The sequence below is a fragment of the Syngnathoides biaculeatus genome, chromosome 8, assembly GCF_019802595.1.
Source record: "Syngnathoides biaculeatus isolate LvHL_M chromosome 8, ASM1980259v1, whole genome shotgun sequence".
In the NCBI taxonomy this organism is placed as follows: domain Eukaryota; kingdom Metazoa; phylum Chordata; class Actinopteri; order Syngnathiformes; family Syngnathidae; genus Syngnathoides; species Syngnathoides biaculeatus.
In genome coordinates, this window is record NC_084647.1 from 6974687 (window position 1) to 6998083 (window position 23397).

Below are 23397 nucleotides of genomic sequence, written 5' to 3' on the forward strand. Positions count from 1 at the left end.
GCGGGGAGTGCTGGAGCCTATCCCAGCTGTCAACAGGCAGGAGGCAGGGGATACCCTGAACCGGTTTACAGCCAATCGCAGGGCACACGGAGACAAACAGCCGGAATCACAATCACACCTTGGGGCAATTTCGAACGTGCATTGTTTTGGGGACGTGGGAGGAAACCGGAGTGCCCGGAGAAAAGCCACGCAGGCACGGGGAGAACGTACAAACTCCACGCAGGCGAGTCCGGGATTGAACCCGGGACCTCAGAACTGCGAGATCAACGCTTTACCAAGCTGATCCACCGTCTCGCCCTGTCCATTTCAATAAAACGGCTAAATTATGGTGGCGTTGCCATGGAAGCAAGCTACTGCGTCTGTTTTTTTTCCCTCCTCCCCCTCTGTGAGAATTCATTCAACGATTTTTGCGGCAAAGTCGCTTTGAAACGCGGCAGAACGTAAAGGTCGGCCCCCTCCGAGCCGCGACATTGACGCTTTCCGACGGGAACGCGACATTCCTTAGTGAGCTGAAATAAGTGGCCACTTAAAAGTCGAGGCGGCGTCCACGTTTGACTGCGTTGCGGGATTCAGACCCGTCGAGCGCGTCACGGCCGGATTGTGTTTTGCGTGACTCACCGCCGGAGAGTTCGTGTACATTATGAAATGAAGCACATAGATGATGAATTTGCATGGGTGAGATTGCATTCTTTTTATTACTCATTCCCATATTCATATGGAAATAAGGGAAGCACAAAACAACGTTACTGTTTTTTACGTGCGAATTTAGACTAAAATCTCCTTTGCTAAAACCAGCAAAATGTGACAAAGCAGTTGCATTGTGTTTAATCACTCGCACAACAATACAACATAAACGCGAGAAAACAACTAACACAAAATAGAAGTTCAAAGACTAGCCGTAATTTCCGGAAAATAAGCCGCACCTGATTATAAGACTCACCCAGTACATTTTTAAAGGAAAAAGTCATTTTGCACATACGTAAGACGCACCTGTGTATAAGCCGCATGTCCCCACATTGAAACATGAGATATTTACAAAGAAAGACGGTACACGGAAAGACTTTTCAAAAACGCTAGCACAGCGCTAGCACAGCACTAACAGGGCTGGTTAAAAAATTTTTTAAAAAAACATACCGGTAAAAAACATTGAGATGCGGCAGTAACACATCGGCAACACACTAGCACCGCGCAAATGCTAGCGCAGCGCTAACATGGCTGGTTAAAAAAAAAAAAAAAACATGCCGGTAAATGTCACTGAGGCACGGCAGTACCACAACAGCAACACCCGAGCACAGAGCTACCATGGCCGGTTAAAAAAACATACCGGTAAAAGTCACTGAGGCACGGCAGTATCACAGCAGCAACATGCGAGCACACTGCTAATGCTAGCACAGTACTAACAAGGCTGGTTAAAAAAAAAATAAAAAACATACAGGTAAAAATCATTGAGATGCGGCAGTAACACAGCAGCAACACACTAGCACAGCGGCAATGCTAGCACAGCGCTAACGGGGCCGGTTAAAAAAAAACATGCTGGTAAAAATCATTGAGATGCGGCAGTAACATCGCAGCAACACGCTAGCGCAGCGTTAACATGGCCGGTTGAAATAACACACCGGTATAAGTCACTGAGACGTGGCAGCAACATGCGAGTACAGCGCTAATACGGCCGGTTATAAAAAACATACCGGAAAAAATCACAGAGACGCGGCAGTAGCACAGCAGCAACACGCTAGCACAGCACTAACAGGGCTGGTTTAAAAAAATAAATAAATAAAACATATCAGTAAAAATCATTGAGATGCAGCAGTAACACAGCAGCAACACGCTAGTACAGTGCTAATGCTAGCACAGCGTTAACCGGACCGTTTAAAAAATAACCATACCAGTAAAAATCTGTGAGACATGGCAGTAACACAGCAGCAATATGCTAGCACAGCGCTGATGCTAGCTCAGTGCCAACAGGGCTGGTTAGAAAAAAAACAAAAAAACAGGTAAAAGTCACTTCCTCGGCACATATATTCCACCGGTCTCACTCTGACCTTTTCCACTCGAGTTCCCCCTCGAAAAAATGCACGATGCATCACCGCATAAGCCGCAGGGTTGAAAGCGTGTGAAAAAAGTCGCGGCTTACAGTCCGGAAATTACCGTACTAGTCGAGCCAAACGACAAAGTTGAACGAATGTTCCCAAACAGGCCGATGTTCTCAACGAAAGTTCCAGAAATGTCCAACGACGAAAGGCAAGAAGGCGTCCGCGTACTTGTACTTGCCGACTTGTTGACGGCCTTTCTCGTCCTTATATAGGCGCTCCTTGGAACGTTCCGGAATTCCGCATCACAAATGACTTCAAAGTATGAAGGGAAAATAAAGAGAACAAAGAATAAAAATACACACGCTCCCCACGCACACAAGTATTGAAACATTTGGGTCTGGCGTCAATGGATAAATATGAGATATGAGAAAACATAAACGTGAAATTTCAGCTTATACCTACTGGTTCTCAGTCTTTGTACACAATCCGCCCATTCTTCACTTTGAGCAAAAGGTTTCCGGTCATGTTCCAATTCGGAATTTTCGGACCGAGACACGGACATCAAAGAGGCACCTTGTCTTTGTTCTTTAATAGATCTGCACTAGCGCTAATGAATGCTAAATAAATACACGAAACGTGAAGGTTTGATCTCTTGTCTGATCTTTTGAATGTGGAAGCCAGTTCCTTTTGTGCATTTTGTCCGGCCCGAAATCGACCAGCGTTCCGTTCCCCTCGACAGGAGCGCCGTTGAGCAGCTGAAGCGATGTCAGTGCGCCGGCTTCCCCTCGTCGGAGCTGCCCGAGAAATACAAAACGTGTCTCGCGGCGCCGCTCAAGGCACACCAAAGAGGTACGGTATGCGTACGTCGGTCAGTCTCAAATTTTGCTTTGGGTCTCGATAGCCGGAGGTCAGAATCCACCTTAAATGTTCAAATTCTGTGTTACGCAGTATCTTATGTGACTTAAAGGTCAGTCATCCATCCGTTTTCTTAGCCGCTTATCCTCACCAGGGTAGCGGGGAGTATCTGGAGCCTGCTCTCAACAGGCAGGAGGAGGGGTACACCCTGAACTGGTCGCCAGCCAATCGCAGGGCACATCGAGACAGAGAACAGCCGCACTCGCACATCACATCCATCCACCGTGAGCGAGATCATCTAAAGAGAAAAATCCAGAAACTGCTGCAAATAAGTATTTGAACACCCTGAGAAAAAATGTCAACATTTGGTGCAGTAGCCTTTGTTTGCAATGACAGAGGTCAAACGTTTCCTGTCGTTGTTCACCAGGTTTGCACACACTGCAGGGGGGATTTTGGCCCACTCCTCCACGCAGATCTTCTCTAGATCAGACAGGCTTCTGGGCTGTCGCTGAGAAACGCGGAAAGATTTTCTATTGGGTTTAGGTCTGGAGACTGGACCTTGAGATGCTTCTTACGGAGTCACTTCTTGGTTTTCCCGGCTGTGTGCTTCGGGTCATTTACCCAGCCACGATCCATCTCCAATGCTCTGACTGAGGGAAAGGGAGGTTGTTCACCAAAATCTCACAATACATGGCCGCCGTCATCCGGTCCCATGTGCAGAAAAACACCCCCAAAGCGTGATGCTAACACCCCCATGCTGCACAGTAGGGATGGTGTTCTTGGGATGGAACTCAATGTTCGTCTTCCTCCAAACACGGTTAGTGGAATTATGACCAAAAAGTTCAATTTTTGGTCTCATCTGACTACAAAACCTTCTCCCATGACTCCTCCGTAGCATCCAAAGGGTCATTGGCAAACTTAAGACTGGCCCTGACATGTTCTGGTTTAAGCAGGGGAACCTTCCGTGCCATGCGTGATTTCAAACCGTGACGTCTTAGTGTATTACCAACGGTCCCCTTGGAAACGGTGGTCCCAGCTCTTTTCAGGCCTTTGACCAAGTCCTGTCGCGTAGTCCTGGGCTGATTCCTCACCTTTCTAAGGATCACTGAGACCCCACGAGGTGATTCCTTGCATGGGGCTCAAATCCGATTGAGGTTGACCGTCGTGTTTAGCTTCTTCCATTTTCTAATGATTGCTCCAACAGACAACAGACCGACAGCCGTTTTGTCTCCGGTGTCTTTGGACAGCTCTTTGGTCTCGGCCATGTTACAAGTTCGAGTCTTACTGATCGTATGGGGTGGACGGGTGTCTTTATGCACCGAAGGACCTCACACAGGTGGATCCGATTCAGGATTACACATGGACTGGAGGTGGACTTTTAAAGGCGGACTAACAGGTCAGAATTGTAGCTGATAGAGAGGTGTTCAAATACTTATTTGCAGCTGTATCACACGAATAAATCGTTTTAAAAAAACCATACATTGTGATTTCTGGATTTTTCTTTCACAATGGACATGCGCCTACGATGAAAATTTCAGACCCCTCCGTGCTTTCTAAGCGGGAGAACTTGCAATATAGCAGGGTGTTCAAATACTTATTTTCTTCACCGTATAATTTTATCTGACGTGATGGCAAGAAACAGAAAGAAGAACGATAAATACGTCAAAACAATCAATGAACATGGAAACAAAATGACACCAGCCGTGCAGAAAATGGATGGACAATTTTAGTCAACAAAGCGCGTCGTTGTTTTCCTCGCCGGTCGCATTTGGAGACTCGCGCCTTTATGAATATTTATTTTTCTTTAAATAATGCGCCGGTGCTTCTACAATGACGATAATAACAACTGATTGTGCAAGGGCGTATTTTTTTTTTTTTTGAATTCATATTGCATGTTCTATTCACGCATTTCTATTAGGAACAACGACGGGAAAGCAAATTGGATTAAAAAAGGGGGAAAAAAAAAGATTAAGAGGCGAGGGAAGGACGTGGAAGGGAAACGGAAGGGGTGCATTTAAATAAACGCCTCCAGCTATCTTCTGTCTATCTTCGCTTCTTTTCTTGCTTTTTTTTTTTTTTAAATCCCGTCTTCCTTTTTTTTTTCTCTCTCTCTCTCTTCAGCTGTTGTTATTCCGATCTCGGACCAGGAGCGGGCCAAGGTCGTCGCAGTCCTGCTGGTCAGTCCTTGCTTTCCCAAAACGTCACAAATAAAGACTAATGCGTGCGCGTCGATGTACCGGCACGCAAAAATGTTGGCTGCGATATGATATCCACGTAGAGAGCAGGTAGAACCAGACGTTATCGTTACTCTATATTCTTATCTAGGTGTGTGTGTATCTGTGTGTTGCAGGTGGGCTGTAGTCCTCTCTCTGATCAGGATGAAGCGCATCTCGGCATGCTGGAAAAACACGTACGTTTCCCCTCAGCGACGTCAGCTCCCGTTTCGACCTTATAATTCCTCCGCGGCGCGCATTCCGCATATAAACAAGCCCCTCGACCTTGCGCGTACTTCATAACCCCCCCGCAAAACCGTTTTTCCACGTCGTCAGAAAGTTAATTTCGACCGTTATCGTCGCGTGCTTTTTGGTTTCTTGTGCGTGACGTCGCAGGCCTCGGTGGCGTGCGTACGTGTCCGGCTCGTTCAGGCGTCCTCCCAGCGGCCCCCCCTCAGCCCCTCGCCCGTTCAGTCCCACAATGCGCTGCTGCACCTCAACGTCTCCGACCAGGACTACAGCGAGCTGGACCGCAACATCCTCCAACTTTGTGGTACGCAAACACACACAAATACAGTTGACAGTAGAGTGCCGGATGACAGATCTATGAATTTTGATTCATTTATTAGTTACTCTCTCATTTGTTTAGGGAATATGTGACAGCTCGGGTGAAAAAAAAAAACTGAATGCTTTGCAAAAACAATGTTTATATACCGTAATTTCCGGCCTATAAACCGCGACTGTTTTCACACGCTTTCAACCCTGCGGTTTATGCGTCGATGCGTGCATTTTTTTCAAACAGCCGCAAGGGGGCACCGGAGCGGAAAAGATGAAGAGCGAGACTGATGGAATATGTGTGCCGAGGAAGTGATTTTTACCGCTCCAGCCTTGTTAGCGTGAGTGTTAGTGTGGCATTAGCGTTAGCACAGCGTTAGCATTAGAGCGGCGCTAGCGTTAGCGCGGCGGCGCGAGCATTAAACTCTGTATCTCGTGTTTCGATGTGGGTTTCAATGTGGGCACTTGCGGCTTTTACGCAGTTGCGGCGTATGTACGTACCAAATGGTATTTCCTTTCCAAATGTACTCGTGAGGCTTGTAACCAGGTGCGCTCCGGAGGCCGGGAATTACGGTAATCTCGTGCATAATGAAACTTGTCCATCACTTTTATGTACCTTAATTTCCGGCCCACAAGACACGACTTTTTTCACACGCTTTCATCCCTGCGGTTTATGCGGTGATGCGGCTAATTTGTGCATTTTTTCTAACGGCCGCAAGGGGGCACTCGAGCGGAAAAGGTAAAAGTGAGACCGGTGGAATATATGTGCCGAGGAAGTGACTTTTTCCGGTTTGGTTTTTTTAACCAGCCCTGTTAGCGCTGCGCTAGTGTTAGCGGCTACTGCCGTGTGCCGTGTCTCAGTGACTTTTACCAGTATGTTTGTTTTTTTTAACCGGCCCTGTTAGCGCCGTGCTAGCGTTAGCCCCGCGCAAGCGTGTTGCTGTTGTGTTACTGCCGCGTCTCAGTGATTTTTACCAGTATGTTTTTTTTTTTTTTTTAACCAGCCTTGTTAGTGCTGTGCTAGCATTAGCACTAGCGTTAACCCTGCGCTAGCGTGTTGCTGCTGTGTTACTGCCGCGTCTCAGGGATTTTGGTATGGTTTTTCTTACCCAGCCCTGTTAGTGCCGTGGTACCGTGATGGTACTGTTTAGCAGCCGCGGCTGTCTTTTTTTTTTTTTTTTTTTACCAGCCCTGTTCATGCTTCCGTTTTATTGCCATGTTAAGCTAGGCTAAGGTATTAATACTTTGAAAACTCTTTTTGTGTACCGTCTTTGTTTGTAAATATCTCGTGTTTCAATGTGGGCGCTTGCGGCTTATGTATGTACCAAACGGTATTTCCTTTACACCTGTACTGGGTGAGGCTTGTACTCGGGTGCGCTCCGTAGGCCGGGAATTCCGGTACTCGTCTCAATTTTGCCAACGAGTGAACGTCGCCGTGGGTTCTCCTCCGCAGCCTCGTTCCCGTGGCTGCATTTGGTCTTTCCGCCTCTCTGTCAAAACCTGCACTCCCTCCGTTCACTCGTCTTGTCTTCATTATTCCAGTATCTGTTTACCGGTTTGCGTTCGCCGCTCCCTGACCTCCCTGTCACAAAGCATGCCTGTGAGGATTGCTTTCCTGTCCAATTTCGGACATGTTCTGAATTTCTCTCTCAGACTTGCTTTTCTTTGTCTAGTTTTGTCTAGTCTGTTTCTCGGTTTTCAGTCATCATTCTCCTTGCCTCCCCTGTCTTGTAGGTGAGCTTTATGACCTTGATGCAGCCTCTCTCCAGCTCAAAGTCATCAATTATGTAAGTTCTTGATAGCTGTCATACACCCTGACATGGATATACACTGCAAATATCTGCCAAATATGATTGCTTTCTATCTACACCACAATCCGGAATAATAACACTTCCGATGTTGCCGTTAATATACTGATCCTATCCCTGACTCCATATTGTATATACAGTACTGGGCTAGACTCAGGACGGAAGTAAGTATCTGTGAGCAACAGTATGGTTTCATGCCGAGAACGAGTACCACAGAGGCTCGTGGAAAAGTACAGAGAAGGTCAGAAGGAGCTACATTGTGTCTTTGTAGACCTAGAGAAAGCCTGTGACAGAGGACCGAGAGAGGAACTGTGGTACTGCATGTGCAAGTCTGGCGTGGCGGAGAAAAACAGTATGTTAGAATAGTACAGGACATGTGTGAAGGCAGCAGAACAGCGGTGAGATTGTGCCGTGGGTGTGTCAGAATAATTTAAGGTGGTGGTGGTGGTGGTGGGACTGCACCAGGGATCCGCACTGAGCCCCTTCCTGTTTGCGGTAGTAAGGGATAGGCTGACAGATGATGTTAGACTGGAATCCCTTTGGACCGGAGAAATATGTTAGAATAGTACAGGAAATGTATGAAAGCATGAGAGAGCAGCGGTGAGATGTGCCGTAGGTCCGTCAGAAGAATTTAAGGTGGTGGTGGGACTGCATCAGGGATCCACCCTGAGCCCCTTCCTGTTTGCGGTAGTGTAATGGACAGGCTGACAGATGAGGTTAGACTGGAATCCCCTTGGACCATGATGTTCGCAGATGATATTGTGATCTGCAGGGAGCAGGCGTAGGAACAATTAGAAAGATGGCGGTACGCACCGGAAAGGAGAGGAATAAAGATTAGCCAAAGAAAAACAGAATATATGTGCGTGAATGAGAGGGGCGGAGGAGGAAGAGTGAAGCTCCAGGGGGAAGACATGGCGAGGGTTCACAATCCAGAGCAATGGTGAATGTGGTAAGGAAGTGAAGAAACGGATCCAAGTGGGGTGGAACAGTTGGCGGGAGGTGTCTGGTGTTCTATGTGACAGAAGGGTCTCCGCTCGGATGAAGGGCAAAGTTTATAAAACTGTGGCGAGGCCGGCCACGATGTACGGATTAGAGGCTGAAGAGACAACAGGAAGCAGACCTGGAGGTGGCAGAAATGAAGGTCTTGGTTCTCGCTCGGAGTGAGCAGGTTGGATAGGATTAGAAATGAGCTCATCAGAGGGACAGCCAAAGCTGGATGTTTTGGAGACAAGATTCGAGAGAGCAGACTTCGATGGTTTGGACACGTCCGGAGGCGAGAGAGTGAGTATATTGGTGGTAGGGTGCCGAGGATGGAGCTGCCAGGCAAAAAAGCGAGAGGAAGACCAAAGAAAAGGTTGATGGATGTTGTGAGGGAGGACATGAGGACAGTGGGTGTGAGAAAGGAATCAAGAATTTGAAAGGAGAATCTCTCGGGAGAACCGAGCGTGTGGAGAAAGCCACATTGTTGATCCGATGCTGAAGCGAGTTGTGCAGTGGTGCAAAAGACCGCAAGTGGAAGAACGCACCCGGATTTGGTTTCCCTGGTTATTGTTCCATGTATAAATGAAAAAAAAAAAAAAAATCTGTGAGGGTTGATGGAGAAGAATTAACGGAAATCTGTTGCTCGCAAAGAATCGTCGCTTCGGTGGGTGACGCTTGCGGCGGTTCTTATTGGATTAAAGTATTTGGGAAAATGGGGTGAAGGGCTTTAGTATGTGCGGGTGCGGCAATGTGTTTGCTGTGCATGTACGCGTTTGTACACTTGTGTGTGTGAATCGGGGGGAGGGGGGGGGGGCGATGAATGTGTTGGCTGCAGCTGGCGTTTCGTCTTCTCCTGCAGCCAACTCTGTGGATTACAGGAGTGCGAAGAAGCGCTTATAATACCGTCGTCCGCGGGTGGGTGGGTTGTTGGGTAGTGCGCGCATACTGTACGTGCACTCGTATTACGTGTGTACTCAAAAAAATACTCTCCGCGACCTCATAAGGTACACTCGTGTCCTCTAACGGGATTAAAGGTCTTGGTAATATTTATTGCAAATGATTACAACCTTCAGCGAGGCGTAGTGTCCTCCCGCATCGCTGCAACCAGGATGATGATCATCTCTGACCGCGTCAATCCGAACTAAGCATTATTATCTTGGTAATGGCAGTCCCCCCCCCCCCTCCCCAAATAGGCATAATTGTGTGGAGAATATCATTCATTATATTGCGTATGGATCTAATGTTAGTCCTGATGAGTGCATCATGTCACAAGGCCATGTTGCGGCGGGGGGAGCAGCCTCAGCAGGGATACCCGGACTTCCCTTTCCCCAGCCACTTCTTCCAGCTCTTCCGGAGGGATCCAGAGGCGTTCCCAAGCCAGCCCTCACCAGGGAGGGATCCGGATCAGATGCCCCAGCCACCTCATCTGGCTCCTCTCAATGCGGAGGAGCAGTGGCTCGACATTCATTCATCCTCCCGGATGACCGAGTTTCTCACCCTATCTCTAAGGGAGAGCTCCAGGACAGACCGCGAGACAGACCGTGAGAAGGGTCTGGTCGCGGTTGAAGTTGCTTCAGCAGGGATGGCCAGACTTCCCTTTCCCCAGCCACATCTTGCAGCTCTTCCAGAGGGATCCCGAGGTGTTCAAAGCCACAGGAGAGACATAGTCTCTCCAGCTTGTCCTGAGTCGTCCTCTGGGTCCCTTTCTGGTGGGGCATGCCCGGAACACCTCACCAGGGAGGCCTCCGGGAGGCATCCAAATCAGATGCCTCAGCCATCTCATCTGGCTCCTCTCAATGGGGAAGAGGAGCGGCTCGACACTGAGCCCCTCCCTGATGACCGAGCTTCTCAGCCTATCTCTAAGGGAGAGCCCGCCGGACACCCTGCGAAGGAACTCATTTCGGCCGCTTGTATCCGGACCTTGTTCTCTCAGCCACGACCCGCCGCTCGTGCCCGTACGTGAGGATGGGAACGTAGATCGACCTTTTCCTTTCGACCTAGCTCCCTCTTCACCGATACAAAGTCCGCATCACTGCAGACCCTGCACCGATCCATCTGTCGATCTCCCGCTCCATTCTTCCCTCACTCTTGAACAAGACCCCAAGATTCTTGAACTCCTCCACTTGGGGCAGGATCTCTCAGGCATTTTTTAGGTATTTTGTATCTGACGTGTTTCTTATGATGATGGTTCTGCTACACTTCAATGAGATCTACAGACATGAATGCAGAGTTGTTTTTGCTGAACCTGTCAGATGTGCATCACACTAAGTATTATTAAATTAACACCTCCCTGATATTGAGATTAATTTTATTCAGGGAGAATCTTAGAGTCTCCTTGAGGTCGGTCAATATGAGCTCCATTTTGTATCCCTCCTACAGATAATCAGACGACCGTTACATAAATGGAACCTCGTGACGTCGACCTAACACGCTGCGAAGTGAGTCCGTACCAATAAATTCCCGTGTGTGCGTTTGTGTGTCTCCACAGCTGCAGCAGCAGACCCAGTCGCAGTGTTGTTGTCTGCTGTTAGTGTCCGAGGACAACCACCAGCTTTTCTGCCAGGTACGTTCCCAAACGCAACACGTCACGCGAACAGCTGCCCGTTCGTAAATTCATTTCGAGAGGCCCTTCGTCACCGTTAAAACCCTTTGACCTCGTACTTCTGTGCCCTTTAGGTCGTTGGGGACAAAGTCCTGGAGGAGGAGATCAGTTTCTCGGTGAGGCCGGCGATCGTTGTTGTCAGTTCGTGAGTCCCGTGTGAAATCTTGTGGTATATCGATGGTAAATACCGGACTGGGCAATTCAATTGGCCTCAGAAGTCGCAATTATGGCGCTACTTATATATTTCATTAGACCAGTGGTCCCCAAAGTCAACCTGGGCCCGGACCCCCAGTGAGTCGTTCAAAGACCTCCCTGACCCCCAAACTCAACTTCCGCCGATAATGTAGCGCTGGACACGGCTATGTCGTTCTGGTACAAAGGAAATGCTCCATTTTAGTGGCTCACCTGCTCTTGCTTTTTTTAATTTTTGCACAATAAATCAAAACGTGGTTCAACACTGGAAAGGGCAATTCTCACGTCACGTTTAGCTTCGTTGTAATAGAGTTGAAAACCCCGCCTCACATTTTCTACGTAGTAACGAAGGGAGCCTAGTATTCCGGGTTTTGGGAAGGGTTCCGACCCCTCGCCACCAGAAGGTGCCGTTTGAGTTGTTCTCAAATTGTTGACGGATGGCTTCTGAATGACGGAGTTCGATCAGTTCTTCCTTTCCGTCGTCGTGCCTCGTGTCGGGATTGAAGCCCCAAAGGATCTCGAACCCGTGAATCTTCTTTTCAGGACGATTCATCAAGGGTGTAAACTAGTGGTCAAAACTTCCCCTTTTATTCCATATTTTATGAATACTCTGTCTCAGACACCGTGTCGCGGACCCCCCTGGAAAGACGTTTTTCACACCCTGGGGATCCGCGGACCCCACTTTGGGAACCACTGCATTACACCATCAGACATTTTGTTCTTGTAGTGCGCAATGAAAATTCTGTCAAAAGCAGATTGAATTTGATGAGCAATAAGTTTAGGTGTGAATTTTGAAGACAATATTTCTTCCGCCTGAGGACGTGCCCTCTCACCTTACTCATCAAGCGTTCTCCCTCCCGCCTGCAGCTGATGTTTGGACGTTTCGGCCAGGTTGTCGAGAAGAAGAAGTCGATTACCCTGCAGGACATCAGCGCCGTAAGAAAATAACCTCTCCCCGACTGTCCGTCCGTCCGTCCGTGCGGCGGATTCCCCCGTTCATCCCCCGTGCTCGCGCCGATCAAATCTCTCCGCCTGTCAGGAGGAGCGCCGGCAGCTGTCCAGCATGCTGGGCTGCGAGATCTCCTCCATGTTGTGCGTCCCGGTCGCGAGCAGGGCCACGGGCCAAGTGGTGGCCCTGGCGTGCGCTTTCAACAAGCTGGGCGGACGGAGGTACGTTCGCGACGGACCGGGAAATCGCGATCCGCGGAGAATCGCGCCCACGTGGCATTGTCGCCGATTCCGATTGATGCTTTCTGCCGCGAGGTGGACTTGACGCCGGCTTGCGCGAAAGGGTTGCTTTCCGGATCATTTGCGGAATCTTAGTCGGGAATCGCCGGCGTGGTGCCGGACCGCTACCTCAACACTCAACGAGGTTTTGCGTTCAAATCTCGTGTCCAAGACTCAAAATCCGCCGTACTTGTCAGGATGTTTCCGCCCTACTGGGATGGCAACCGCATCAATCGATGTTTTTACCGCCGTTTCTATTGAAATCCGCCGAACCGGCAGGATGAACTGCGCGGCCCTCGTGAATGCGAAGCCTCGAGCTGGGTGATGGGTCAGCTCATTTCTCGCGGATGTGTGGATAATTGGCGGGAATCTCACCTCTACCTCTGCGCTGGATGTACAGAACCTGTCGTCTCTCGCTCTATCTTTCTCCTTTCGGCTGCAAGTACACTCACGGCACACATTTGTCCTTGAAACGCGCACTCGCTCGGCAGCCCCGCAGCGAGATGGCCAAACGTGATTTCCTTTCATTTCATGCCACCTACGATGGCGAAAGGCGGTCGCGGGGGCACACGCAGTACCGGCGACGGCTGTTCACGCTCACTTTTGCACCGTCACCGACCGGGAACAGAACCCACGCCGCCGGCACCGAAAGTCGAGCGCTCTCCTCGTTTCGACTGCTGAGTCTTTCATTTTGGTTTGGACCCGGTACAGATGAAGACATTTTGATAGTCCTGTCAACTCCGTTTTTGGTGGCTGTGTCGTCAAAGTCGTCATTTAATATCTACAGATGGAGTCTGTCTACATATAATCCATCACAGCCACCCTTTAATCTTGCTAAAACAACTGCAGATTTTCCTTAGTCGCTTATCCTCATGAGGGTCGCGGGGAGTGCCGGAGCTTATCCCAGCTGTCAACGGGCAGGAGGCGGGGTACACCCTGAACTGGTCGTCGACCAATCGCAGGGCACACAGAGACAGACAGCAGTCACTCACAATCACACCGAGGGGCAATTTGGAGTCTCCAATTATCCATCCATCCATTTTCTATGCCGCTTATCCTCACGAGGGTTGCGGGGATTGCTGGAACCGATCCCAGCTGTCACCGGGCAGGAGGCGGCGTAGACCCTGAACCGGTTGCCAGCCAATCACAGGGCAGATAGAGACAGACAGCAGTCACTCACAATCACACCGAGGGGCAATTTGGAGTCTCCAATTATCCATCCATCCATTTTGTATGCCGCTCATCCTCACGAGGGTTGCGGGGTGTACCGGAACACATCGAGACAAACAGTCGCACTCACAATCTCACCTGTGGGCAATTTAGAGTCCCTAATGAATGCATATTTTTGGGATGCGGGAGGAAACTGGAGTTCCCGGGGAAAACCCACACAGGGACAGGGAGAACATGCAAACTCCACACAGGCGGGTCCCGGATTTGAACCCCAGTCCTCAGAACTGTGAGCCCAACGCTCTACAGCTCCTCAAACGCACCACCATTATTTGAAATTGTATTTTTTTTTTTAATATCTTTATACAGGATCGAAGGAACTTGCAAGGTCGAAATGTCATATTTTAGCGACTATAAGCTTTTAGAAGGTAATTATCGTCGCGTACCATCTTTGCTTTGAAGCTTTAGAGAGTCCTTGAGAAAGCCGACGTAGATGCGGCAGAATGTCCAAAAAAATAAATCCTGTACGTTCTGAATTTCTTCGTGGAACGTGTTCTCGGTGTACATCTGGGCCTCCTCGTCTGTGGAAGTCGAGTGCCGCTGGCCTTCAAACCGTCCCAGCCAAGATATTTTATAGATATGTATATATATATATATTTTTTTTAATTTTTTCAAAATGAGAGCAACTCAAGACCACCGCTCGGTCTTCCATCGCACGTCAGTCACGGAGGGCTTGCGTCTATTGTGGGAGTGAACTCCGTTTCACATGTTCGGAGGTCTGTTCCAGGCTGGATAGGATTCCTGCCTCCCTTGGCGGGTTTCTCACGAGGCTCAGCTCAGGGCAAGAAAGCCCCCCTAAACCCAACCAGCTTGTCTTTAAATCTTACATCCGCCCGATAACGTGCCACTGCCCTCTCCAGACAAGACGAGACAACTGCAGGTACTGATCTCAGAGGTCTGAATCTGGTTTTGCCTGTGTCATTCTGTGACGCGATTGGCGAGGGAAGCCATTTTACCTCCGTGGCAGTACTCAGTACCTCAGTGATTTTACCTCAGTTTTACCTTGACAAGTACTTCCACGGCACTGAAAGTCTAAAACTATTGAATTTTCCCTGACGATGGTTTTCTCCGGCGCCCTCATTCATTCGTCAATCTGCTATACCGACACACGTTTCGCCCCCCAGTTCGGAACAACAAACGCAATCGCGCTATTGGATCGGCGCTTCTACGACAATAGAACGGGACTGACGTGTTTTTGATCCAGCTCCTAAGTACTTTGTCTTGATCGGCTGTCGTAAAATCCTCACGTAAGAACGAAGCCGCCCGTTCCCCACAGACACACCGAGGCGGACGAACACGCCATCCAGCACTGTTTCTGCTACACTTCGACGGTCCTCACTTCGACTTTGGCCTTCCAGAAGGAACAGAAACTGAAAGTGGAGTGCCAGGTACCGTCCCCCGTGCACGCTGACAACCACGTCATTTTCCTCACGTGCATGAATATACATGAGCGCCGCATCCGCATCTGTTTCTCCACGTAGGCGCTCTTGCAAGTGGCCAAGAACCTCTTCACGCACTTGGGTATGTCGTTCATCCGCCTTCCCGTCTGTGTCTTGTCTGCGGGGATGGAACACGTACAGTAAAATGAATCTCCGATACATAAGCGATGCGTGCGGTGAAAGCAGGGAGCGGGTGGAGGAACAATTAGAAAGACGGAGGCACGCACCGGAAAGGAGAGCAATGAAGATTAGCCGAAACCGAATATATGTGCGTGAATGAGAGGGGCGGTGGGGGGAGAGTGAAACTCCAGGGAGAAGAGGTGGCGAGGGTGGACGACTTCAAATACTTGGGGTCAACAATACAGAGCAATGGAGAGTGTGGTAAGGAAGTGAAGAAACGGGTCGAAGGTGTCTGGTGTTCTATGTGCTGAAGTAAAACGGAATATATGTGCATGAAAAAGAGGGGCGGTGGGGGGAGAGTGAAACTCCAGGGAGAAGAGGTGGCGAGGGTGGACGACTTCAAATACTTGGGGTCAACAATACAGAGCAATGGAGAGTGTGGTAAGGAAGTGAAGAAGCGGGTCGAAGGTGTCTGGTGTTCTATGTGCTGAAGTAAAACGGAATATATGTGCATGAAAAAGAGGGGCGGTGGGGGGAGAGTGAAGCTCCAAGGAGAAGAGGTGGCGAGGGTGGATGACTTCAAATACTTGGGGTCAACAATACAGAGCAATGGAGAGTGTGGTAAGGAAGTGAAGAAACGGGTCGAAAGTTTCTGGTGTACTATGTGCTAAAGTAAAACGGAATATATGTGGATGAAAAAGAGGGGCGGTGGGGGGAGAGTGAAACTCCAGGGAGAAGAGGTGGCGAGGGTGGACGACTTCAAATACTTGGGGTCAACAATACAGAGCAATGGAGAGTGTGGTAAGGAAGTGAAGAAGCGGGTCGAAGGTGTCTGGTGTTCTATGTGCTGAAGTAAAACGGAATATATGTGCATGAAAAAGAGGGGCGGTGGGGGGAGAGTGAAACTCCAGGGAGAAGAGGTGGCGAGGGTGGACGACTTCAAATACTTGGGGTCAACAATACAGAGCAATGGAGAGTGTGGTAAGGAAGTGAAGAAACGGGTCGAAAGTTTCTGGTGTACTATGTGCTAAAGTAAAACGGAATATATGTGCATGAAAAAGAGGGGCGGTGGGGGGAGAGTGAAACTCCAGGGAGAAGAGGTGGCGAGGGTGGACGACTTCAAATACTTGGGGTCAACAATACAGAGCAATGGAGAGTGTGGTAAGGAAGTGAAGAAGCGGGTCGAAGGTGTCTGGTGCTCTATGTGCTGAAGTAAAACGGAATATATGTGCATGAAAAAGAGGGGCGGTGGGGGGAGAGTGAAACTCCAGGGAGAAGAGGTGGCGAGGGTGGACGACTTCAAATACTTGGGGTCAACAATACAGAGCAATGGAGAGTGTGGTAAGGAAGTGAAGAAGCGGGTCGAAGGTGTCTGGTGTTCTATGTGCTGAAGTAAAACGGAATATATGTGCATGAAAAAGAGGGGCGGTGGGGGGAGAGTGAAGCTCCAAGGAGAAGAGGTGGCGAGGGTGGATGACTTCAAATACTTGGGGTCAACAATACAGAGCAATGGAGAGTGTGGTAAGGAAGTGAAGAAACGGGTCGAAAGTTTCTGGTGTACTATGTGCTAAAGTAAAACGGAATATATGTGGATGAAAAAGAGGGGCGGTGGGGGGAGAGTGAAACTCCAGGGAGAAGAGGTGGCGAGGGTGGATGACTTCAAATACTTGGGGTCAACAATACAGAGCAATGGAGAGTGTGGTAAGGAAGTGAAGAAACAGGTCCAAAGTTTCTGGTGTACTATGTGACAGAAGAGTCTCCGCTAGGATGAAGGGCGACGTCTATAAAACAGTGGTGAGGCCGGCCATGATGTACGGATTAGAGACGAAAGAACAGGAAGCAGAACTGGAGTTGGCAGAAATGAAGATGTTGAGATTCAAACGAGATCATGAGAGGGACAGCCAAAGTTGGATGTTTTGGAGACGAGCTTCGGGAGAGCAGACTTTGATGGTTTGGACATGTCCAGAGGCGAGAGAGTGTGAGGATGGAGCTGCCAGGCAAAACGAGGGAGAGGAAGACCAAAGAAAAGGTTGATGGATGTGGTGAGGGAGGACATGAGGACGGCGGGTGTTCGAGAGGAGGACGCACGAGATGGGCTCAGATGGAAAAAGATGACACGCTGTGGCGACCCCGAATCGGGACAAACCGAAAGAAAAACAAGAAGAAGATATGAGCGACGCATGTGGATTCCGACCACGCAACCCTGAGGACCCCCGATCTCATCAGATCTCAGAAGCTAAGCGGGTTTGGCCCAGGTTAGTACTTGGATGGGAGACCGCCTGGGACTACCGGGTTGCTGTAAGCTTCTCTCCCCCGGCTAAGATCCAGAGGGGGTTGCTTCCGGAAGGGCATCCGGCGTTAAAACTGTCCCAAAGAAATGCGCCGTGGCGACCCCTAACGGCACAAAGGCGGAACAGGCGATTACGCCAGGAGCCGTGAAATCGCGAGGGTATGAAAAGTGAAGGCTTCAGACGTAGCGAGCGTCTTCAAACTGTAGGCACCGTTAATGCAATTAGTCTTTGCTGAGCCGTCACCGTGGCCTCACCTTCCTGTCTGAGAAACAAACGGAGCGCTTTTAACAATCGAGCTTATCAGCTCCTCCCGATGTTTGGCATTTACTCCTGGTTCTATCGGTCTTTATTTATCTCGTTCGTTAATTGCAGTCATTTCCCTCCTGTTCATTTTTTTTTTTTTTACTTCCTCTCATCCTGTCTTCTTTTCTTCCAGATGACGTGTCAGTCCTCTTACAGGAAATTATAGTGGAGGCCAGGAACCTCAGCGGCGCAGAGATGTAAGTCGGCGCGAACGCCTTTATCTCCTTTTTTTCGCCTCGTTTAACGAAGGTTCAAAATAGCCGCGGATGAAATGGAACGGATGTCATTTTGCGCCGCGCCGGTTGCCCTTCTCAAAAGATCTGCGTGTCTTTCAGCTGCTCGGTGTTCCTGCTGGATCGCCACAGCCACGAGCTGGTGGCCAAGGTGTTTGACGGGGGCGTGGTTAGCGATGAGGAGGTACGTCCTTCCGATTCGGGTCGCGTTCGCTTACCGTCGGCAGGCACGTTGGACTCCGTTGCTCGGCGCGGAACAGCGACGACCGGGGAAGAACTGCGGCCCAGGTTTTCATGTACCTATTTGTGTGCGTGCAGAAGGAATTCCGCATCCCAGCAGATCAGGGCATCGCGGGCCACGTGGCGACCACGGGTCAGATCCTGAACATTAAGGACGCCTACTCCCACCCTCTTTTTTACCGCGGCGTGGACGACAGCACCGGGTTCAGGACTCGCAACATCCTCTGCTTCCCCATCAAAGATGAGACCAACGGTAAGCTCAATGAGGACAGTCTTGACAGATCACCTTTCCTCTCGAAAATGTGACTTGACCCTCTTTTGCTCCTCCAATGTGGAATTCTCTTTAAGTCCCAGTCAAGGTGCACTTTTAGGACGACTCAGCAAGATCGCATAAATCACAGAAACGTTTTTCCAGACTGACAGAATAGTTCTCCTCCATGATCTGCCTTACGTCTGTCCAAGAGAAAACCAGATTCGTTTACAGATTGAAGTCCTTTGTCCAGAGTTGGAGTTCAGGTTTTTCATGGGTGCGGATCCTCACCTCCAGATACCCAATACCTGACTTGCAAACACTGGACAAAATGTAGGTCTGCCTTAGGTCTGTCCGTGGAGAAAACCAGATTCGCTTTTAGATTGAAGTCCTTTGTCTAGAGATGGAGTTCAGGATTTTCGTGGGTGAGGATCCTCAGCTCCAGATGCCCAATACCTGACTTGCAAACACTGGACAAAATGTAGGTCTGCCTTAGGTCTGTCCTAGGAGAAAACCAGATTCGCTTACAGATTGAAGTCCTTTGTCCAGAGTTGGAGTTCAGGTTTTTCGTGGGTGCGGATCCTCACCTCCAGATACCCAATACCTAACTTGCAAACACTGGACAAAATGTAGGTCTGCCTTAGGTCTGTCCGTGGAGAAAACCAGATTCGCTTTTAGATTGAAGTCCTTTGTCTAGAGATGGAGTTCAGGATTTTCGTGGGTGAGGATCCTCACCTCCAGATACCCAATACCTGACTTGCAAACACTGGACAAAATGTAGGTCTGCCTTAGGTCTGTCCGTGGAGAAAACCAGATTCGCTTTTAGATTGAAGTCCTTTGTCTAGAGATGGAGTTCAGGATTTTCGTGGGTGAGGATCCTCAGCTCCAGATGCCCAATACCTGACTTACAAACACTGGACAAAATGTAGGTCTGCCTTAGGTCTGTCCTAGGAGAAAACCAGATTCGCTTACAGATTGAAGTCCTTTGTCCAGAGTTGGAGTTCAGGTTTTTCGTGGGTGCGGATCCTCACCTCCAGATACCCAACACCTCACTTGCACACGCTGGACAAAATGTAGGTCTGCCTTAGGTCTGTCCTAGGAGAAAACCAGATTCGCTTACAGATTGAAGTCCTTTGTCCAGAGTTGGAGTTCAGGTTTTTCGTGGGTGCGGATCCTCAGCTCCAGATACCCAACACCTCACTTGCACACGCTGGACAAAATGTAGAAATAATTATGAATACTGAGACAGAGCAGTACACCTACGAGAATTTAAAATGGGAGACTAGCTACAGTATCCATTGTCTTTCCGGAATCTATAACAGTTTCTAGAAGCTCAATAACGTAAACGTGTGCCCTTTTTAAAGTCTAATGGGCCCATAACGTGTGAGCCAGCCAATTACATAATTAATTATTACATTATTGGCCAAAAGTTATATTTAATAGGTTCAGGACTTTTATTACATTGTTGGCTAGTTTTTACGTTATGGGGCTCTTAACGTTTTACAAAGGGCAAATTTATTACGTTACAAGTCGTTATCGCGTCGTAGGCTTCTACACAGCTTCCAAGCTTCTAGAAAAAGTTTCCGCAAGACTGGATTAGTGCGTGGATTGGAATATTTTGCCTATTTTTCACGTTTGTGATGGTAGAGATCATAATGCTGTTCATGTTTTGATTGCGCTCGTCCATCCTCCAGGTGGTGGGTGTGAGATGAGGGCTTCTGTAAAGTTCTTCGGCTCTCAACTTGACGCACTTGCAATGTTCACTGTTCTTAAAGGTCTACCGACAGATACGGCATGATTTTTAGTAGGTTTTTTTATAGTAAAAAAAAAAAAAAGGCAGGCAGCCGGAATTGACCCATCTGTTATGTTGTCGTATGTGGATTTTTTGCATCTCCCGGCATGAAAATCCTCTCGAGGCATTTGTTGTGGAGAAGAAGCAGGAAGTGACTTTTTTTTCCAGAATCCCCCACTGGCGGATTCGTTTGTTTATACCCGTTTTACCGGCGCGAAAGTAGCTGTTTTTTCCCGCGTGTTAACCAAAATGCCGTCTCGTCGTACTGCTGGGTATTGCTCGAAACACTCGAGAGGATGGATTCACTCGCCGCACGTTTCCAAGAGACCCGGTTCGTCGTGAAAAATGGATTGCACAGAGCTTCGTGGGTTCCAAATGATAGCTTGGAGTGTATAGAGCTATTAAAAAAATAATAGTTGGGGGGGAGGGGGGTGTAAACCTTTCAAAAGTAACAAAAGATCCGCCTCATAATATCTTAATAAAGTACGTAAGTCAGGGGTGCAAAATGTGTCGATGTGCGCGGCCGCGGCAGCGTTGTCGTCGCTCGCGGCCACGGCGTTGTTCATCGCCCCCACGGGAGTGGATCAGGCGGAGAGGTGGTTTTGCTCGTTTTAGCACCGGGGTCTGGCCACCCCTGAAGTAGTTACTTCGCCCGGTATGAGTCCTCCTGAGTACGCTACATACTGTCGTAGATACTGTCGGGGAGTCTGTCGTTACTTAGAAGTGATCCGTATATCATTTAAACATGGCTGGAAACGGTAGGGTAATATTGCCCCGGTCACTTCACTTGATTGAGAGATGGTCTCTTCCGTGTCAGAAGGGGCGTCGGACAAAATCCGACAATCTGTCGGTCTCCCGTAGCAGGTGGCACAGCGTCTTCTCATTGGCGACTGTACCGGTGTGACGTCTGCTGATGACGTTGCGGGCAACATGGCCGCCACTGGGACGTTCCAGTGAGACTTCCGCAACTTTGCCCACGGACGACACGCTCTCCGATCATTTTTTTTTTTTTTTTTTTTGGGATAGACATTGATGTGAATAAAAAAAAAATATCAATTTTACAATGTACATAAGGATGTCGGTAGACCTTTAAGATTCAGGAGGGAACCAAGGGATGGAATTCAACTATTGAGCGATTGGTTGAGAAGCGTGTGTACTTTTCCCCCCTCCAAAGACTTTCCGTCACTCCCGTTGTTCTTAATATTCCTCTTCATGAGCACCAATCCTGCTCGGCTATCCCCAAGGTGTTCACTATCTGACGTTTATCTATTTGTGGGGACCCCCCCCCGGATTTTCCCCAGAGGTGATCGGGGTTGCCGAGTTGGTGAATAAAATGAACGGGCCGTGGTTCAACCGCTTCGATGAGGATCTGGCCACGGCTTTTTCCATCTACTGCGGCATCAGCATTGCCCACGTAAGTCGCTTCTCACGCACTCGTCTATTTATATATTTGAATCCATCCTTTTTCAAATTGCTCATATCCTCGTCGACCCGCTGGGTCGTTCATGGCCCCGTCACTCCGACACGTTCTGGTCAACGTTCTCGGAACAATTCAATCGTTCTATTTTTCAGCGTTCTCAAACGCAGACAGACAGACGGACAGACAGACAGACAGACAGACAGACAGACAGACAGACAGACAGACAGACAGATAGACAGATAGATAGATAGATAGATAGATAGATAGATAGATAGATAGATAGATAGATAGATAGATAGATAGATAGATAGATAGATAGATAGATAGATAGATAGATAGATAGATAGATAGATAGATAGAAAGCAAGCAATAGATGAAAAGAGAGAGCAAGAGATAGATACAGTAGATGGAAAGAGAGAGCAAGAGATAGATAGAGAGAGAGAGAGAGAGAGAGGAGAGAGAGAGAGATAGATGGATGGATGGATGGATGAATGGATAGATAGATAGATAGATAGATAGATAGATAGATAGATAGAAGATAGATAGATAGATAGATAGATGATAGATAGATAGATAGATAGATAGAAGATAGATAGATAGATAGATAGATAGATAGATAGATAGATAGATAGAATAGATAGATAGAAAGCAAGCAATAGATGAAAAGAGAGAGCAAGAGATAGATAGAGAGAGAGAGAGAGAGAGAGAGAGAGAGAGAGATGGATGGATGGATGGATGGATAGATGGATGGATGGATAGATAGATAGATAGATAGATAGATAGATAGATAGATAGATAGATAGATAGATAGATAGATAGATAGATCGATAGATAGATAGATAGATAGCTAGATAGATAGATAGATATAGATAGATAGATAGGATAGATAGATAGATAGATAGATAGATAGATAGATAGATAGAAAGCAAGCAATAGATGAAAAGAGAGAGCAAGAGATAGATAGAGAGAGAGAGAGAGAGAGAGAGAGAGATGGATGGATGGATGGATGGATAGATGGATGGATGGATGGATAGATAGATAGATAGATAGATAGATAGATAGATAGATAGATAGATAGATAGATAGATAGCGAGTGAAACTGCTATATTATACTGTATCAATTAATGACATACAAAGTCCAATTACGACATACTTTGTATATTAACCTGAATTGTATATCAAATGTAATATTGTTTCTTACTCCATGTAATTCGAATTTCGCGTAATGATTCATTTTGAGTTTACATTCACTCTAAGCTGTAATCAGCAAAAATTATACATACACACATCAATGGCATAAAAATATCGGAGGGATAAAACAGATTAAGTAATTTCACCTTCATACGTTTAAAAAAAAAAAAAAAAAAAACGCTTCCAGCACATGACCTTCACCTGCCTGCAGGTGTTTGCGAGTTTGTCTCCAAACTTTGGGATTCATTTGAAAAATGTTTTCCCTCCGGGCAGTTCATTTATCATTTAAAGAAGACCGCTCGCATTATGCATAATTCATAAGGCGTTACCTTGCTGAGGGGCTGCGCCGAAATATAAGCAGGCCGCAGCTTGCACGCAACGTCCGCGGGTAGTCGGAGACGTTCCGGGTGAAAGTCGGCAACGTG

At 48.2% G+C, this 23397-nt stretch overlaps 1 protein-coding gene across 1 annotated transcript in view; it reads left to right on the plus strand.

Annotated features, from left to right (window-relative positions):
- Window positions 1-23397, plus strand: part of LOC133505336 (cGMP-dependent 3',5'-cyclic phosphodiesterase) — a 226257-nt gene that overhangs the window by 182012 nt on the left and 20848 nt on the right. The window contains exons 6-20 of the mRNA XM_061828498.1: window positions 2773-2882; window positions 5010-5065; window positions 5239-5298; window positions 5498-5654; window positions 7391-7443; window positions 10934-11008; window positions 11122-11163; window positions 12107-12175; window positions 12279-12409; window positions 14970-15081; window positions 15175-15214; window positions 17980-18043; window positions 18182-18263; window positions 18398-18572; window positions 21663-21775. Coding sequence (XP_061684482.1) covers window positions 2773-2882; window positions 5010-5065; window positions 5239-5298; window positions 5498-5654; window positions 7391-7443; window positions 10934-11008; window positions 11122-11163; window positions 12107-12175; window positions 12279-12409; window positions 14970-15081; window positions 15175-15214; window positions 17980-18043; window positions 18182-18263; window positions 18398-18572; window positions 21663-21775 — 1339 coding nt within the window. The remainder of the gene's footprint in view (window positions 1-2772; window positions 2883-5009; window positions 5066-5238; window positions 5299-5497; window positions 5655-7390; window positions 7444-10933; window positions 11009-11121; window positions 11164-12106; window positions 12176-12278; window positions 12410-14969; window positions 15082-15174; window positions 15215-17979; window positions 18044-18181; window positions 18264-18397; window positions 18573-21662; window positions 21776-23397) is intronic.